This window comes from Taudactylus pleione, unplaced genomic scaffold (genome assembly GCF_031769625.1).
Source record: "Taudactylus pleione unplaced genomic scaffold, aTauple2 ptg000407l, whole genome shotgun sequence".
Lineage (NCBI taxonomy): Eukaryota > Metazoa > Chordata > Amphibia > Anura > Myobatrachidae > Taudactylus > Taudactylus pleione.
Window position 1 is genome coordinate 2,414,629 of NW_028284809.1, and position 20,331 is coordinate 2,434,959.

Below are 20,331 nucleotides of genomic sequence, written 5' to 3' on the forward strand. Positions count from 1 at the left end.
GGTTTGGACTGGACTGTACTTTCGGGGGTTACAGCACCCTTTAACGGTCAAGCCAGCCGGCCCTTTACTTATGACACAGGCGCACGCTTGGCACTACTTTGTTGATGCACGTGCGGCTACTGCGCACACAATTCACAAACACAGAAAATAATTTTTTTTTTGGTTTGGACTGGAGTGTACTTTCGGGGGTTACAGCACCCTTAACGGTCAAGCCAGCCGGCCCTTTACTTATGACACAGGCGCACGCTTGGCACTACTTTGTTGATGCACGTGCGGCTACTGTGCACACAATTCACAAACACAGAAAATAATTTTTTTTTGGTTTGGACTGGAGTGTACTTTCGGGGGTTACAGCACCCTTTAACGGTCAAGCCAGCCGGCCCTTTACTTATGACACAGGCGCACGCTTGGCACTACTTTGTTGGTGCACGTGCGGCTACTGCGCACACAATTCACAAACACAGAAAATATATTATTTTTTTAGCACTTGGGGGGAGCACCCCTGATGGACAGAGCACCCCCTGGACAACACTACAGCACTCCTTTAGGACTGGGACACTGCACAGGACTTTGGAGTGGACACAGCCCCTATGGAGAACTGACTGCACAACACAGTCCAGCCAGCCCCTATGGACTTTGAAGTAGTGGACACAGCCCCTATTAACAACAGCAGCACAGCACAACACAGCCAGCCCCTATGGACTTTGAAGTAGTGGACAACAGCAGCACTACACTACACTACACTACACAGCCCTAACTCCCACCCTCCCTCTTCACTGTCCACAGCCGAGTGAGAAAATGGCGCCGACGCGGGTACCTTATATAGGATCCAAAACCCGCGAGACTCGGAAGGCAGGATGATGACGTTTTGCCTCGATTTCAGATCCGAGTCAGGCGGGAAAAGAACCCGCTCACCCCTACTAAACACCAGTCATAATTAAATCTTTGCTGAAGGATTTTGTTTTGTGGGATGAGAAACCTTAATTGCTTTGAAAGTGTTCCTGATTTTGAGGGGCTTTAGTGGGGACAAATTACACAAACTCAGAGGAGGTAAAAAAAAAAAATACAATTCTTCCCCAATAACTTCTACATCCCTTTGTCCATCCAGGTACTTATAATGAATAATCAGTATTAATATGTTACTGTATGTCCATAGAAGCCAACGTATTTAAAAGCAAATAAAAATCCAGTACCTTCAGAACGTAATGATTGTGCAAATTGGGGGATTTTTCCTGGGGAGTCACAGTTGTACATCTATATACATCGTACATGCATACCCTCCCGGCCAAGGGCCAGTCCTGGTTTTAATTATAGGGGGAAAAAATTGCGTAGGGATCCCCCTATAATTAAAATTAGCACTGGACCCAAATTACCGGGGCTCCAGGGCCAAAGCATTCTCAGGCCAAGCCGGTCATGCCAAGCCGGGGATCTCACTGGAGAGATCGAGGGGTGACATCAAGGTGCAGGCTTCCCCTCAGTGACAGGAGCCGGGTGCTGCACTGTAGCATTAAGTGCAGCACTCGGCTCCTGTCACAGTGAGGCGGCCTGCACTGCCCGCACTTCCGGCACCCCCCACCCCATAGATAACGGGCTGGGGACCGGGTTCGGGCGGCAAAGCCCCCTTCCTGAGACCACACCCCCTTTTTGGCAGCGTGCGCAACTTCGCCGCGCACAAGGCATCCCTCCCCACACCGGGTGTTACAGCAGGGAGGGACGCCACTGGCTATGGGAGACGGGATGTAGTCAAAAGGTTGACAATGATGTCAACATTGATAATGCCTATGCCACAATGTTTACAGTTATTATGCTGACATTGTTAAAATGTCTACATTGGGGCTAGGCTGCGGATGGGAGGATTAGGGTTAGGCTGTCGTGGAAGGATTAGAGTTAGTCTGCGGTGGGAGGTTTGGATTTGGCTGCGGTGGAAGGTTAAGGTTAGACTGCGAGGTGAGGGTTAGGATGTGGTGGGAGGATAGGGTTAGGCTGCGGGGTGAGGGTTAGGATGTGGTGGGAGGTTAGGGTTAGGCTGCGGGGTGAGGGTTAGGGTTAGGCTGCAGTGTTTGGGGGACGCACACAGGAACTGTTCTCTAAAACGGGGGCGTGTCACTTCTGCTTTGGAGGCGTGCCAAGTCCAGGCTCTGCTTTGGATGCCGAGTTCCTGGACCCGGCTGTCCAGTTATATCGGCCAGGCTGAGGTAAACTTCAGTTTATGCAGCCTGGCAAACCATTTTGACCGATGGTATTCCGAGGCCAGGTCTACGGATGCTGCAATAGGATCGCAAATTTACTTTATTTATTTATTACCAGTTATTTATATAGCGCACACATATTCCACAGCGCTGTACAGAGAATAGTTGGCCATTCACATCAGTCCCTGCCCCAGTGGAGCTTACACTCTATATTCCCTATCACATGCGCACACATATACACTAGGGTTAATGTTTGTTGGGGGTCAATTATTCTACCATTCACCGGACCACCTATAAGACATTCTACTCCATACCACTCCATCATAAAAAGAGCTATAAACAGCAAGTGTGTATAGGAGGTTTTATTTATGATTTTTATTTGAATCGTGGTTTATTTCATTTATTTCTGTATACACAGTACATATTCAAGCGCTCTTTTTTAACATAATTTATGGTACTAGAATTCAATCGAGCAGCTTATGTCCGCGCAACTCTACAATTATTTTATCAGTAAAGTAAACATGTTTAAAATGTCTATAGAGCACAATGTATTGGCTGTAAAATGTTATTAATGTATGTAACGTCCTGCATGTGGTGTATTACAGAGTACCCATGGATTCCTATAGTGGAAGAGATACAGACACCCAGATTCATTCACAACGCCCCAGTCACCCTGCAGTGTAATATCTCGGAGTATTTCCCGGATGCTATCACTGTGACGTGGCTGAGGAGGAAAGACCAGGAGCTATGTGAGAAGGCCGATGCTGTGTATGTTGCAAACATCCAGTCACATAGAGATACAGATAACACGTATAGCTACACAGCCTCGCTGACCATCGTCCCCACTGTAACTGTCCACCAGGGGGCAGAATACATCTGTCAGGTGGACCATCCCTCTCTGGTGACACCTATAGAGAAAGGCACAGGGACACTCAATGTCCTGGGTGAGTGCTCTAATCATTTGTACCGTTCACATTTCACCGGGGATAGATATCAATGTAAAATGCAATTAATCCTAGTGGAGTCATGGACTATTCCCACTGATCCCGGCCTCCAGTTCCAGCTATATCACTGCAGGACCTGAGTGTCCATGGCCACATCTATGATGAGATTAGTGGGATGCATAAGAGCAGAGCATGGAAGTTATCCTGAATATTATACTGATTTATTATATACAGTAAGTGCCATCCAGGGGCAATAGGGGATTCTCAACCCATCTACCATACTGAGTCAGCGTCGGTTGTAGACTGCATGTCAGTAACTGATGGACCTGATTCTGAGTCACATTCAGCAGCGTCTAAAACAAACTGCATTCATTCAGAGTCGGTCGTTGCGGCCGCACGGTTGTACGCCAAGGATGTTCGCTGAACTGCGCATGCGTAAAGTTAGCAATGCAGGTGCGCAAACTTGCTGCTATGATCAGAAATTTCTCTCTCCTTGAACACAGCCAGGTCGGTAGTTTGAGTGACAGATGGAGGCGTTTGTGGGTGGTAACAGGGGAAGGTGCTTGCAAATGGGGGAGTGGAGATCCAAACGCAGGCGTGCCTAATTATGCGAACGGCGTTTTATGGGAGTGCATACGGTTTATGGGAGTGCATACGGTTTATGGGAGTGCATAATTAACAAAGTAGCGTCATGGCACACGTGACATGGGTGGTTTGTACACTGACATGATCGTAGAGCTTAAGAGAGGATATGGTCAACCATTATGCTCTACGACCAGTTCCGATGGTTCTCGATGGTCTCGATTAATCCTTATATGCCCGGAGATGACGTGTAATGCGTACGAGAAGGGGGCGTATTTTTTTGTCTTCCGGCCGCTTCCTCCCCTTGGTCGGCCAGCTACCGATCCGAACTTAGGGACGCAACTTGCGAGGGAATCATTTGCATATCCGGCCCCTTTTCCCATACGACCGTGCAGCCGCAACGACCGACTCTGAATGAGGTCCACAATGCTCTGGTCCTGGACTTCCCTGGTAATTTATGATTGGTGGAGGCTCCAGAGGCGGAGCTGCAGCACAGTCCAAAGTTCAAATAGGGGAGTCACACCAACTGCCAGTGAGTCCCAGCCAGTGATGTTGGCAGCGTGTGAGATGACAGTTGGTGTGACTCCCCTATTTGAATTTTGAACTGTGCTGCAGCCCCACCTCTTACCAGGGAAGTCCAGGGCCAGAGCATTGTGTCCCTCCTGGAGAGGGTCATGTTTTGAGGTATGATACTGATCGGTGCGTCCTTATATGCCACCAGCGATTGCACCATTCAAACTTGCACCACCCCTATGCCTAATTGCAGTGTCTCCATCTGACCACGTTCTGTTGTTGTGCGCCTGGGAACACAGGGGCTGATTCAGACCCGCTCGCAAGCGGGTCGATGGTATGCCAGTGTGCACATGCGGCGTGCGCACTGCGCGTGCGCGAGCCCCGGAGCGTGCGCACAAAGCACTCGCTCCGGCGCTTGCATCCAAATGGGGCGGCTGTCGATGTTGATCGACAGCTGCCCCGTTTGGAAGGCGGGACAGGGGGGGGGGTTGCTGAGCAAACGGAGGCATTCCTGCAGGAACGCCTGCCGTTTGTGGGCGGCCCTACTGACATCACTCGTGATGTCAGTATGTGGACTTCCTGCTCTGTTAGAGCAGGAAGTCCACTGGGGCTTGCAGCAATGAGACCCTACCACAAGGGTCTCGTCGCAAGCCCGATGGTTGCGATGGTATTGACCATCGTGACCATAACCTGGACGCTCGCATAAGCTGTTGGTGGTAACCCACAGCTATGCGAGCGGCCAAGAGCCCACAACTAAAAAAACCAGCACCTGCCCTGATTCAGAGCGAGCGCTTGCTTTTTGCGAGCGCCTCTGAACCAGGCACCACAGATCGCTATCACTGACACACCAAGGGGTGTATCTATAACGGGCGCAGGGAGTGCGGGGCCCACACCGCACGCCCTGCACCCATACTTCCAAATACTTAATTCTCCGAAGTCCCTTATATTTACCCCCTCCTCCCGTTACCTCCCAATCACCATCCTGAAACATCCCTCACATTCCTGCCACAGTGCATCTAAACTTGTTCTGCAACTGTACAAACAAAATCGGGACACATGCACAGTGCGACTCAGACACATGCAGAACATCGCTCCACTGCATCGCCGCTGCGTCCGATTCAGAGCCAGGCCCTAAATCAAGGGTATAGTAGCTCCACTATGGACCAGTTTGACCGAGGCCGTAGCCTGGGAATACCATCGCGACCATTGTTTGCGATGTTGGACGGCACTGGCTTGCTGAGCATTCCTCAGCTTACGCAGGCTGGCCGGCTTGTGAGGCCAGGAATCTGCATGTGTCCTGCACATGGGCAGATTCATGATGCGTTCAGCAGTGCACGTAGGTGCTTTGCTGAATCAGGCCCCATGGAAAGCATTTGGCTAATAGGGAATTTTAGTGAAACAAGACGTCTCAAAACACAAACCACTGTAGTATTTTACAATTGATTTTGAATATTGCTGCATCATACAGCAGTGGCGTGTGGTGAGGTCAATGGCTGGGGAGGCACTGGCTAGTATCAGAGTGATGTCGTGTTGGGTACACATCGTGTAGTGTGTCCCAAGCTTTACACAGAAAGTGCCAGTCCCAGCAAAGTGACACGGTGCCAGCCATTGGTGTCTGCAGGGAAGCCCCCCTATTTTATTACACAGTAATTTACAAGCCCCCAGACAGTGTTCTGTTGTCCACAGCAGACCCTCCTAATCTTTTTCTCCTTTGTGTGTTTCCTCTGTCTGCATATTCCCATATCCTTCCCTCAGTGCTGCTGCTGAGCTCCGATGGTTAGGTCTCTCATGCCTGAGTACTTCCTGGACTTGACAACTGATCATCAGCGGTGTCCATCAGAGCTCAAGGCACGCCCCCTCACAGTGAGGCATGCCTCCATTAGCTCTTTTTTTCCGTGTTTTGTGGCCTAGCCCCCAGCTCCAGACAGTGTCTGCGCTATCAGAGGCGAGGCTGAGCTCTTACTGCCTCATCTCTCCCTGTATGTCCAGGCAGTGATGCAATTTTTGGTGAGTTTTGCCTATAAAAACAATCAGAATAATATAACGTGTATTTGTTTATAAGTTATAACTATCGTCTTTGTACTATTCTACTAATTTATACAGTCAAAACTCTGCAGTCTGAAAGGGAGTATGACAGGGGAGGTTCTGTCTCCCCTGACTGCACATCCCAGACATACAGCGATGATATTATTCTTGATCCAGTTAGTGAGAACAGTCGCTACAATGTATGTGTAAATATAACATTGGTACAGTACATGTTCTTCAATTATCACAGGACCAGTAACCGCATAATGTAATGCTCCAATCTTGTGCTTTTCCCCAGCTAAGCCCCATATGGCGGATCCTATAAAGATCACAGCGGCTGATTCCTCTCGTGTTCGGTTCTCCCTGAACCTGCAGACATTCTGGCCTAAAGATATACAAATAGATTGGCACTATGAAAATAATCCGCAGAAATTGAAATTATCTTCCAACAATAAAATTACAGAACACAGAGACTGCACAGCGGATGTCACCAGTGAGTGTAGTATTCCTACATTAGTATTTAATGACCCTGAGGTCAGAGTGCATGTAACATGGAGTCATGAGTCTATGGATGAGCCGGAGACTAGATCACTGTCTATAAGAGGTAAGAACATACTCTATATAAAGGAGCACTAACAATCAAATATATGATCCTGAAATGTTAAAAATGTATATCTATATTTTTTCTGAAACTTTAAAAAGGAAAAATATGAAACTAGTAAAGGTAATGGTAATATGGAACTAGTAAAGGTAATAGTAATATGGAACTAGTAAATGTAATAGTAATATGGAACTAGTAAAGGTAATGGTAATATGGAACTAGTAATGGTAATATGGAACTAGTAAAGGTAATAGTAATATGGAACTAGTAAATGTAATAGTAATATGGAACTAGTAAAGGTAATGGTAATATGGAACTAGTAATGGTAATATGGAACTAGTAAAGGTAATAGTAATATGGAACTAGTAAATGTAATGGTAATATGGAATTAGTAAAGGTAATAGTAATATGGAACTAGTAAATGTAATAGTAATATGGAACTAGTAAAGGTAATAGTAATATGGAACTAGTAAAGGTAATAGTAATATGGAACTAATAAATGTAATGGTAATATGGAATAAGTAAAGGTAATAGTAATATGGAACTAGTAAATGTAATAGTAATATGGAACTAGTAAAGGTAATAGTAATATGGAACTAGTAAAGGTAATAGTAATATGAAACTAGTAAATGTAATAGTAATATGGAATTAGTAAAGGTAATAGTAATATGGAACTAGTAAATGTAATGGTAATATGGAACTAGCAAATGTAATAGTCATATGAAACTAGTAAATGTAATAGTAATATGGAACTAGTAAATTCTATACCTAAATATTATTTATTTACACAGTTATAAGATGGATCTTCATCTTGAATGTATGTGAGATGTTAAAAATTTATATCTATATTTTTTCTGAAACTTTAAAAAGGAAAAAATATGAAACTAGTAAATGTAATGGTAATATGGAACTAGTAAAGGTAATAGTAATATGGAACTAGTAAAAGTAATGGTAATGTGGAACTAGTAAAGGTAATAGTAATATGGAACTAGTAAATGTAATAGTAATATGGAACTAGTAAAGGTAATAGTAATATGAAACTAGTAAATGTAATGGTAATATGGAACTAGTAAAGGTAATAGTAATATGGAACTAGTAAATGTAACAGTAATATGGAACTAGTAAATGTAATAGTAATATGGAACTAGTAAAGGTAATAGTAATATGGAACTAGTAAAGGTAATAGTAATATGAAACTAGTAAATGTAATAGTAATATGGAACTAGTAAAAGTAATGGTAATGTGGAACTAGTAAAGGTAATAGTAATATGGAACTAGTAAATGTAATAGTAATATGGAACTAGTAAAGGTAATAGTAATATGAAACTAGTAAATGTAATGGTAATATGGAACTAGTAAAGGTAATAGTAATATGGAACTAGTAAATGTAATAGTAATATGGAACTAGTAAAGGTAATAGTAATATGGAACTAGTAAAGGTAATAGTAATATGAAACTAGTAAATGTAATAGTAATATGGAATTAGTAAAGGTAATAGTAATATGGAACTAGTAAATGTAATGGTAATATGGAACTAGTAAATGTAATGGTAATATGAAACTAGTAAATGTAATGGTAATATGGAACTAGTAAAGGTAATAGTCATATGAAACTAGTAAATGTAATAGTAATATGGAACTAGTAAATTATAGACCTAAATATTATTTATTTACACAGTTATAAGATGGATCTTCATCTTGAATGTATGTGAGATGTTAAAAATTTATATCTATATTTCAAAAAGGAAAAAATATGAAATTAGTAAATGTAATGGTAATATGGAACTAGTAAAAGTAATGGTAATATGGAACTAGTAAAGGTAATAGTAATATGGAACTAGTAAATGTAATGGTAATATGGAACTAGTAAAGGTAATAGTAATATGGAACTAGTAAAGGTAATAGTAATATGGAACTAGTAAAAGTAATGGTAATATGGAACTAGTAAAGGTAATAGTAATATGGAACTAGTAAATGTAATGGTAATATTGAACTAGTAAAGGTAATAGTAATATGGAACTAGTAATGGTAATAGTAATATGGAACTAGTATAAGTAATGGTAATATGGAACTAGTAAATGTAATGGTAATATGGAACTAGTAAAGGTAATAGTAATATGGAACTAGTAAAGGTAATAGTAATATGGAGTTAGTAAATGTAATGGTAATATGGAACTAATAAAGGTAATAGTAATATGGAATTAGTAAATGTAATAGTAATATGGAACTAGTAAAAGTAATAGTAATATGGAACTAGTAAAGGTAATAATAATATGAAACTAGTAAATGTAATAGTAATATGGAACTAGTAAAGGTAATAGTAATATGGAACTAGTAAAGGTAATAGTAATATGGAATTAGTAAAGGTAATATGTATCCAACCCCTACAGAGCACCATTAATATGTTATCTGTAAGATGTAACTTTCTGTCACCTCCTATTCAGTGTAGGCACTTGTGTTGGGATGTAACATAATTCAGCAGTTTGGGATGTTAGGCAGATGACAGCTCAGCATTACTATCGCACCCTTAATAAAGGTTTCACCTAATGAACTCACCTGACTCCTGGGTACTCCCAGGAAATGGGCTGTCACCAGTGATAGCAAAATGAAGAAATGGGATGTAGTTATATTGTTGACATTTAGAATGTCAACACCACATTGTCGACAGTTACTAAGTCAACACTGTTGAAATGTCAGCATCTGCAGAATGTCGATATCTTTTTAATGTCAAAGAGTGAAATGCCGACATTCTGAAAGTAATGGCGTGACTTGACGACATTCAGAATGTTGACACCGCAATGCGGGCGGTTTCTGAATGTCGACAGTCAGAATGTCAACATGGTCATTAGGTTGACAACCAATTTGTCGACAAGCATATAGGTCGACATGGTTAAAATGTTGAGGAGTTCAGAATGTCAACATTTAACACAGGGGCGGGGAACCTTTTTTCTGCCGATGGTCATTTTAATATATATAACATTATTCGCGGGCCCGGTGCAGGTCACGCCCCCTCCGTGTGATGTCACACGGGGGCAGGGCCACAGTTGCCAATGATTATAGCAATGCCCGGAGCATCCTGAGGATTCTCTGGGGAGCTGTAAGGCAGCAGTGTGACCATCTGAAGCATGCTATTGATGCTCCAGGTGGCACTGCTACATTCTGGCACCCTACTAGCCCGATGAGGCTAGCAGAAGAAAGCTCAGAGGGCCACATCAAATGATTCCGCGGGCCTTATATGGCCTCCGGGCCCGAGGTTCCCCATCCCTGATTTAACATTTCAACACCAAAATTATTTTTTAGGGGTTTGGTTTAGGCTAAAATAAGGAAAAAACAATATGTTGACATTGTAACCATGTCGACCTAAATATATATGGACATAGTGGTTATCGACCTAGTGACCATGATGATATTCTGACTGTCGATATGCTGAATGTTGACCATCTGAATGTTGACAAATCGTACCACACCCGGATTAGCCTATGGGAGGGAAGGGTTAGGTACTAGGGGGAGTGTTAGGGTTAGGCTACGGGAGAGGAGGTTAGAGTTAGTGGATGGTTAGAGTTAGGAATTAGGGGGAGGGTTATGGTAGCGCCGCAGAATCTGACAAAAGTCATAAGAATGTCACCACCAGACTCGGAAGAGACTGCTGGAACCGCCGTACCCATACCAGGAAAGTCACCATTAGACCACCAGGACATTTTATAAATATTCTAATCATGTTTACATTTCTTGCATATTCAGTTGCCCATGTAATTTTTGCTGCATCATGGCCATATTCCAAATAGCACAGCTATGCAAGCGACACTGGGGGACTGGAGAGACAGAAGGGGTTGGCTAGAAATGGAGAGAAACAGGGGGGGGGGACAGAAGGGGGCAGGCTAGAAATAGAGAGACACAAAGTGAGTGGAGAGACAGAAGAGGCTGGCTTGAGATGGAGAGACACTGGAGGGCTGGAGAGACGGAAGGGGGATGGCTAGAAATGGAGAGATACTGGAGGGCTGGAGAGACAGAAGGGGAAGGGGATCACCACCGTCTATTTTGCCTCCGGGCACCTGGCATGAACTTATGCCCCTGTAATATTGGCAGCAAAATATGGTGAATACGTCCTGACTGTACAAAGCAACTAATACGTTGAGTTCTTCCCTTGTATCTAATCTATGGCAAGTATTATTATATGTGCTACTGTAGATATGATTCTATTAGTCATACAGATGTGCCCTGACTTACTAGTTACCCGTACACCATACGGTGCGAGACGCCCAAGATCAGCAGAGTACAGGGAATTGGTATGAAATACTGCCGGCCGCATGGCCGGCAGTTCGAATTCGCGGCAGCCCGACATCAGCAGAGATCCCGGCAGCGGAAGCCTGACAGCACTGGAAATCCCGATCGTGGATAGGTAAGTATTGTCTAACCTAACCTAACCCCCATAACCCTAACCCTCCTTAGGGGTGCCTAACCCTAACCTCCCCCCCAAGTGCCTAACCCTAATCCCCCCTCTAAGTGCCTAACCCTAACCACCCCCTTCCCTGCTGCCTAAACCTAAGTCCCCTGGGGGGGTGCCTAACCTTAAGTCCCCCCCGGGGGTGCCTAACCCTCCCTCCCCCTAGCCTAACCCTCCCGGGGGGGTGCCTAACCCTAAGTCCCCCCCGGGAGCCCTAAACCGAACTCTCCCCCCGCGGCTGTCCGGTCGCGGCGCCCGGCATCACTACGATCGGGATGCCGGGCGCCGGTCTCCCAGCGTCGGGGAAATGCCGAACGTCTACATCTAGACGCCCGGCATTTCACCCTCGCCGGGATATGACAGTCGGGAAGCTGGCTACCGGTATTAAGGCAGTCGGCTTCCCGATTGCATACCGAGTACAGTACCCTATCTTTCTTAAAATGTTGCCCCTTATTTGCATCATAGATGTAGCAAAGCACCAGTCACGGTGTACTAGAAACGATGGGCTGCGACTTTAACTGCACAGGAATTGGTTTTACATACGTACAGTAAAAAGTCGCAGATGAAGCAGAACAGAACTTGGAGTGACAAAGAGCTGCGGCCGTGCCGCACTCCTTACACAGATTCAGACTCAGGACTTTACGTAAATTCGATATTTACGTATATCTCTGATGCTTGTAGATCTGCGTAGGAGCCGCACTGCATGTGTGCAGATCTGTTTCTGCGACGTCGCTTGTAGTTCCCCAAAAGCCGCAGGATGATTGACATGCTACTGGTGTTTGGGGGCTGCGCTGCGGAGCATTGCAGGAAAGGGGCGTCTGCCTCATTTTCAGGGCGCCGAAGCCAGTGGCTGCAGCCTCACTGGCCCCAGCAGTTACTCAGATGTCTGATGGTCATGCAGTTGATCTGATGCTGCGTTTTCGGTCGCAGCAGGTAAGAGAAGCAGACAGAAGGCATCTATCTACACAAGAACCCCCTGCGGCATTTGCATAATTTCGCACAGCCACTGAGTGCAAAGATGACTCAGTCCCTCACTCGAACACAGATGTGCAAATACCGCAGGTCTAAGTGATCCGTGTAAGCCAGCAATGTAGTATTGTTACCAGCAATGTAGTATTGTTACCAGCAATGTAGTGTTATTACCAGCAAATGTAGTATTGTTACCAGCAATGTAGTGTTGTTACCAGCAATGTAGTATTATTACCAGCAATGTAGTGTTGTTACCAGCAATGTAGTGTTGTTGCCAGCAATGTAGTGCTGTTACCAGCAATGTAGTGTTGTTACCAGCAATGTAGTATTGTTACCAGCAATGTAGTGCTGTTACCAGCAATGTAGTATTGTTACCAGCAATGTAGTATTGTTACCAGCAATGTAGTGTTGTTACCAGCAATGTAGTGTTGTTACCAGCAATGTAGTATTATTACCAGCAATGTAGTGTTGTTACCAGCAAATGTAGTATTGTTACCAGCAATGTAGTATTGTTACCAGCAATGTAGTATTGTTACCAGCAATGTAGTGTTATTACCAGCAAATGTAGTATTGTTACCAGCAATGTAGTGTTGTTACCAGCAATGTAGTGCTGTTACCAGCAATGTAGTGTTGTTACCAGCAATGTAGTCTTGTTACCAGCAATGTAGTGTTATTACCAGCAATGTAGTGTTATTACCAGCAATGTAGTGTTGTTACCAGCAATGTAATGTTGTTACCAGCAATGTAGTGTTATTACCAGCAATGTAGTGTTGTTACCAGCAATGTAGTGTTGTTACCAGCAATGTAGTATTGTTACCAGCAATGTAGTGTTGTTACCAGCAATGTAGTATTGTTACCAGTAATGTAGTGTTGTTACCAGCAATGTAGTGTTGTTACCAGCAATGTAGTGTTCTTACCAGCAATGTAGTATTATTACCAGCAATGTAGTGTTGTTACCAGCAATGTAGTATTATTACCAGCAATGTAGTATTATTACCAGCAATGTAGTATTATTACCAGCAATGTAGTGTTGATACCAGCAATGTAGTGTTGATACCAGCAATGTAGTGTTGTTACCAGCAATGTAGTGTTGATACCAGCAATGTAGTGTTGTTACCAGCAATGTAGTGTTGTTACCAGCAATGTAGTGCTGTTACCAGCAATGTAGTGCTGTTACCAGCAATGTAGTGCTGTTACCAGCAATGTAGTATTGTTACCAGCAATGTAGTGCTGTTACCAGCAATGTAGTGTTGTTACCAGCAATGTAGTGCTGTTACCAGCAATGTAGTATTGTTACCAGCAATGTAGTGTTGTTACCAGCAATGTAGTATTGTTACCAGCAATGTAGTGCTGTTACCAGCAATGTAGTGTTGTTACCAGTAATGTAGTGTTGTTACCAGCAATGTAGTATTGTTACCAGCAATGTAGTGTTGTTACCAGCAATGTAGTGTTGTTACCAGCAATGTAGTATTTTTACCAGCAATGTAGTGTTGTTACCAGCAATGTAGTGTTGTTGTGCCCAGTTGCTTTATTCATGCTAATTTGATGCACATTTTGTCCGAGAAAAACGCTTGGCATGGCCAAGTTGTGTGGGACCTGGCGCTCCGAGAGGGGCTGTTTGGCGTGACTGAAGTAACAGTAATAAAGGACATACAGTATCTGTGAGTATAAAATGTGATCTTGCTAGGAATATTCAGTCTAAATAAATATACTGTGTTTGCAGATCAGCGATGGCGCCCAGAGGTCGGAGACATAAACATTCCCAGACTGGGAGATAAGAAGAAAGTGTCACTGACCTGTAACATCTCCTGTTATTTACCCAATCATCTGACCGTGACCTGGTACAAGAAGAAGGATGGAAACATGACGGAACTGGGAAATAAACTCCTATCATTCCGGTCTTATTACATGGTGTCACTTAGTAAGAAGGGGGAGAAAGATCAGAATTTTAATCATGAATCTTGTCTGACATTTACCCCATCAATAAGCACAGACCAAGGGGCAGAATTCATCTGCAGAGTGGGACATCCCAGCCTGGAGCAGCCGCTGGAGAGAAGCTCAGGAGCCCTAGATATAGGTGAGAGCGTTATGTGACAGGAGCTAATAATAAATAGGGTTGGTACAAAAGCCCAGTATATTGTGCTTATTACACTACTGTATGATTATATGATATACTGTACTGTATGATTAGCTGATATGCTGTACTGTATGATTAGCTGATATACTGTACTCTATGATTAGATGATATACTGTACTGTATGATTAGCTGATATACTGTACTGTGTGATTAGATGATATACTGTACTGTATGATTAGATGATATACTGTACTGTATGATTAGCTGATATACTGTACTGTATGATTATATGATATACTGTACTGTATGATTAGCCGATATACTGTACTGTATGATTAGCTGATATACTGTACTGTATGATTAGCCGATATACTGTACTGTATGATTAGCTGATATACTGTACTGTATGATTATATGATATACTGTACTGTATGATTAGATGATATACTGTACTGTATGATTAGCCGATATACTGTACTGTATGATTAGCCGATATACTGTACTGTATGATTAGATGATATACTGTACTGTATGATTAGCTGATATACTGTACTGTATGATTAGATGATATACTGTACTGTATGATTAGCCGATATACTGTACTGTATGATTAGATGATATACTGTACTGTATGATTAGCTGATATACTGTACTGTATGATTAGATGATATACTGTACTGTATGATTAGCCGATATACTGTACTGTATGATTAGATGATATAATGTACTGTGTGATTAACCAATATACTGTACTGTATGATTAGCCGATATACTGTACTATATGATTAGATGATATACTGTACTGTATGATTAGATGATATACTGTACTGTGTGATTAACCAATATACTGTACTGTATGATTAGCCGATATATGGTACTATATGATGAGATGATATACTGTACTGTATGTTTAGCCAATATACTGTACTGTATGATAAGCTGATATACTGTACTGTATAATTAGCCAATATACTGTACTGTATGATTAGATGATATACTGTACTGTGTGATTAGCTGATATACTGTACTGTATGATTAGCTGATATACTGTACTGTATGATAAGCTGATATACTGTACTGTATGATTAGCTGATATACTGTACTGTGTGATTAGATGATATACTGTACAATTAGCCAATATACTGTACTGTATGATTTGATTATATACTGTACTGTGTGATTAGATGATATACTGTACGATTAGCCAATATACTGTACTGTATGATTAGATGATATACTGTACTGTGTGATTAACCAATATACTGTACTGTATGATTAGCCAATATACTGTACTATATGATTAGATGATATACTGTACTGTATGTTTAGCCAATATACTGTACTGTATGATTAGCTGATATACTGTACTGTATAATTAGCCAATATACTGTACTGTATGATTAGATGATATACTGTACTGTATGATTAGCTGATATACTGTACTGTATAATTAGCCAATATACTGTACTGTATGATTAGATGATATACTGTACTGTATGATTAGATGATATACTGTAGTGTGATTAGCTGATATACTGTACTGTATGATTAGCTGATATACTGTACTGTATGATTAGATGATATACTGTACTGTATGATTAGCTGATATACTGTACTGTATGATTAGATGATATACTGTACTGTATGATTTCTGATATACTGTACTGTATGATTAGCCGATATACTGTACTGTATGATTAGATGATATACTGTACTGTATGATAAGCCAATATACTGTACTGTATGATTAGATGATATACTGTACTGTATGATAAGCCGATATACTGTACTGTATGATTAGCTGATATACTGTACTGTATAATTAGCCAATAAACTGTACTGTATAATTAGCCAATATACTGTACTATATGATTAGCTGCTATACTGTACTGTATGATTAGATGATATACTGTACTGTATGATTAGCCGATATACTGTACTGTATGATTAGCTGATATACTGTACTGTATGATAAGCCGATATACTGTACTGTATGATTAGCTGATATACTGTACTGTATGATAAGCCGATATACTGTACTGTATGATTAGCTGATATACTGTACTGTATGATAAGCCGATATACTGTACTGTATGATAAGCCAATATACTGTACTGTGTGATTAGCTGATATACTGTACTGTATGATAAGCCGATATACTTTACTGTATGATTAGCTGATATACTGTACTGTATGATAAGCCGATATACTGTACTGTATGATAAGCCGATATACTGTACTGTATGATTAGCTGATATACTGTACTGTATGATTAGATGATATACTGTACTGTATGATTAGCCGATATACTGTACTGTATGATTAGCTGATATACTGTACTGTGTGATTAACCAATATACTGTACTGTATGATTAGCCGATATACTGTACTATATGATTAAATGATATACTGTACTGTATGATTAGCCGATATACTGTACTGTATGATTAGATGATATACTGTACTGTGTGATTATCTGATATACTGTACTGTATGATAAGCCGATATACTGTACTGTATGATTAGCTAATATACTGTACTGTATGATAAGCCGATATACTGTACTGTATGATTAGCTGATATACTGTACTGTATGATAAGCTGATATACTGTACTGTATGATTAGATGATATACTGTACTGTGTGATTAACCAATATACTGTACTGTATGATTAGCTGATATACTGTACTGTATGATTAGATGATATACTGTACTGTATGATTAGATGATATACTGTACTGTATGATTAGCCGATATACTGTACTGTATGATTAGCTGATATACTGTACTGTATGATTAGCTGATATACTGTACTGTAGGACAATGTTACAGTTAAAACATAATACATTTTTTTCTGATTTTTTTTCTTTTTAATGCAATTACATAAAAGATAATGAGTCTGCTCATAGATATACTGACTTCTAGCTAATTCCGTATACAGGGCCTTGGTCAAGAGTGGACGGAATTGCAAACCTTCACGCAGGCAGCTTTGCAATTCCATCCTTGCAGTGATGTTAATACAGCAGGAGATGTCACGCCTCCTGCATGCATTAATGATCCGAGCTGCGTCCACGGATGCAGCATTGGGTCATCTGCGTGATTCTTTGCCAGGTGAGAGACTATGGGGGGGTCACACAGATCGACCATTCGGAATCCTGGCCTCTTCCCTCCCCCAAAACAGTGGGGACTCGGATCTGTTTTGGAAAACGGAGGTCATCTACTGCCATCCACTCTGCATGCAATCATGGAGGACCTGTTCTGCACATACACACAACGGGTCCTGCGCACACGCTGATTCCCGACTATAGGGAAACAGAGTTTGGCGTTGCACTTACGTGAATCGTTTTCTTCTGTGTGGTTCTGAATACAATAAAAACCAGATCAGCATTATGGGTGAGATGTAATGGGGTGCAATTTTTTTGTGTGAGACAAACTCGGACCTTCTCGCACATGAAAAGGTCCGAGTTTGTCTAAAAACTCACCAAATGTAATAGCCTGTGATCTTGTAAGTTCGAGGTTATTACATTATGTGAGTACCGGTGAGTTTTCTCCTATGAAAGCTCAAACGTATTAATGTGACTATTATTAAAAGGTCTGAGTTATACAGAAGCCTGCACAGATGAGTAAGATCCGTGAAGGCTTCTGTGATGTTAAAAAAAAAAGTAAACAATAAAAAACAAAAACAAATTTGCGTACCATACCCAACAAGCATAACCAGCCCCGGGCTCTGTAGAGACTGTCCTGATTCTTAAAATACAGCTCCCCTGTATTTTAAGAACCAGCACTGGGCTCTGCTGTCAGCAGTCAGGCATAATGCTTTGGGCTGGGGGACCTGGTGAAAGGTTTCCCCTGGCTGTGGAATTACAGCCACGCTAGAAAGAGTCTGTTGCTGGTTATTGAAAATACAGGGGACCCCTACTCATTTTGGGCCTCATTTATCAACGAGTTTTATCACTCAAAATAAGTGATAAAACTCCTTGTGTATGATAAATGGTGCTCCAGCCAATCAGGTTCCAGCTGTAATTTTTCAAACAGATGACAGTTGGGAGCTGATTGGCTGGAGCACCATTATCATACGCAGCAAGTTTTCTCGCTCATAAAACTCATTGATAAATGATACCCTTTGTCCCCTGTATTTCAACAACCAGGACCGGCTCTACATAGCCCATTGCTGGTTCTTAAAATATAGGGGACCCCTACACATTTTCTCCCCTGTATTTTAATAACCAGGACAGGCTCTACAGAGCCCAGGGCTGGTTATACTTGTGGGGAGGGGACGTACGTCTTTTATATATATAAAAAAAAATTATATATATATATTGTTACTGTTTGTTTACTATTTTTTTTTACACACAGATCCATGGATCTGTGCATCTTTCTATGTTACTCGCTAGACTCGCTATCTTGAAACAGGTCTGTTATTTGAGTTGTCACACAGTAATAGTGTGAGAGTGATGTTAATAATAACATAGGAAAACAGGTCCAAATTACATGATTTTAGCTGTTTTTCTCAATTTTAAAGAAATCCAAATCAGAAACAAAACACTTGATGGTGATTTTGCCAAACCACAATGATGATTTACAACTAGAGATGAGCGGGTCCGGTTCCCTGAGAACCGGACCCACCCGAATTTTCGGGGATACGGGGAGATCCGAGGCACCCATCGGATCTCTCCTCCTGCCCCGGATCCCTAATCGAGGCAAAACCTCGCGATCCTCTGTTGGATCTCGAGGTTTTGTCTCGAGCGGCCATTTTTAAAAATCCCTTTGCTTTCAATGGGCAAAGCGCTGATTGGCTGACAGAGCCGTCTGTCATGGCTCTCAGCCAACAGCGTTAAGCCCACTGAATACAGAGAAAAAAGAAGATGGCGCTGGTTCCCGCGGCCGGCACCCCCTGCTGCTGACACACCTGCTCCCGGCACCCCCTGCTGCCAGCACCCCCCCGCTGCCAACACACCAGCTGTCGGCACCACCACTGCTGACACCGCCGGCAGCCCCGCTGCTGACACCACTGACTCCCTCATGCCGCCGACACCGCCGGCACCCTGCATTGGGAACACCCCTGCACTGCCGACACAGCCAGCAAACCTGCACTGAAGACACCGCTGGCACCCCCGCTCTGCTGACACCACCGGTACCCTGCACTGAGGACACTGCCAGCACCGCAGCACTGCCATTCCATGTACTGAGGACACCATCAGCACCCCCCGCACTACTAACATAATCAGCAAACCTGCACTAAAGACACCGCTGGCACCCCCACACTGCCGACATCGCCGGTACCCTTCACTGAGGACACTGCCAGCACCGCAGCACTGCCATTCCATGTACTGAGGACACCATCAGCAACCCCGGCACTGCCGACATAACCAGCAAACCTGCACTAAAGACACCGCTGGCACTGCCTACATCACCGGTACCCTTCACTGAGGACACTGCCAGCACCGCAGCACTGCCATTCCATGTAGTGAGGACACCGTCAGCAATCCCTGCATTGCCGGCACAGCCAGCAAACCTGCACTGAAAACACTGCTGGCACCCCCGCTCTGCTGACACCGCCGGTACCCTGCACTGAGGACACTGCCAGCACCGCAGCACTACAATTCCATGTACTAGGGACACCGTCAGCTACCCCGCTCTGCCGACACTGCTGTCACAGTAAGTACACTATTGGTGTATCCAACCCACACATGTTAGTGCTGCCCACTGTGTCACTTGGCTTATTCAGCCAGCTAGCTGGATGCAACCTTTTGGCCTTAACTAGATGAAAAAAATAATATTGTGAGGTGATCAAAATTGATTGGAAATGACTGGAAATAAATGTTATTGAGGTTAATAATACTGTAGGAACAAAAACAGGCCCATTTTATGTGACTTTAGCTGTTTTTATGATATTTTAAGATAAAAACCAGAACCAAAACCAAAAAACAAAACACCAAGGAAAAAAATCCAAAACAAGGGGAGATCCAGATCTAAAACCAAAATTT

The 20,331-nt window shown here is 42.7% G+C and overlaps 1 protein-coding gene across 1 annotated transcript in view; it reads left to right on the forward strand.

Annotated features, from left to right (window-relative positions):
* Positions 1-20,331, forward strand: part of LOC148506369 (uncharacterized) — a 62,367-nt gene that overhangs the window by 32,757 nt on the left and 9,279 nt on the right. Inside the window, exons 6-8 of the mRNA XM_088446871.1 lie at positions 2,795-3,133; positions 6,552-6,857; positions 13,990-14,343. Coding sequence (XP_088302997.1) covers positions 2,795-3,133; positions 6,552-6,857; positions 13,990-14,343 — 999 coding nt within the window. The remainder of the gene's footprint in view (positions 1-2,794; positions 3,134-6,551; positions 6,858-13,989; positions 14,344-20,331) is intronic.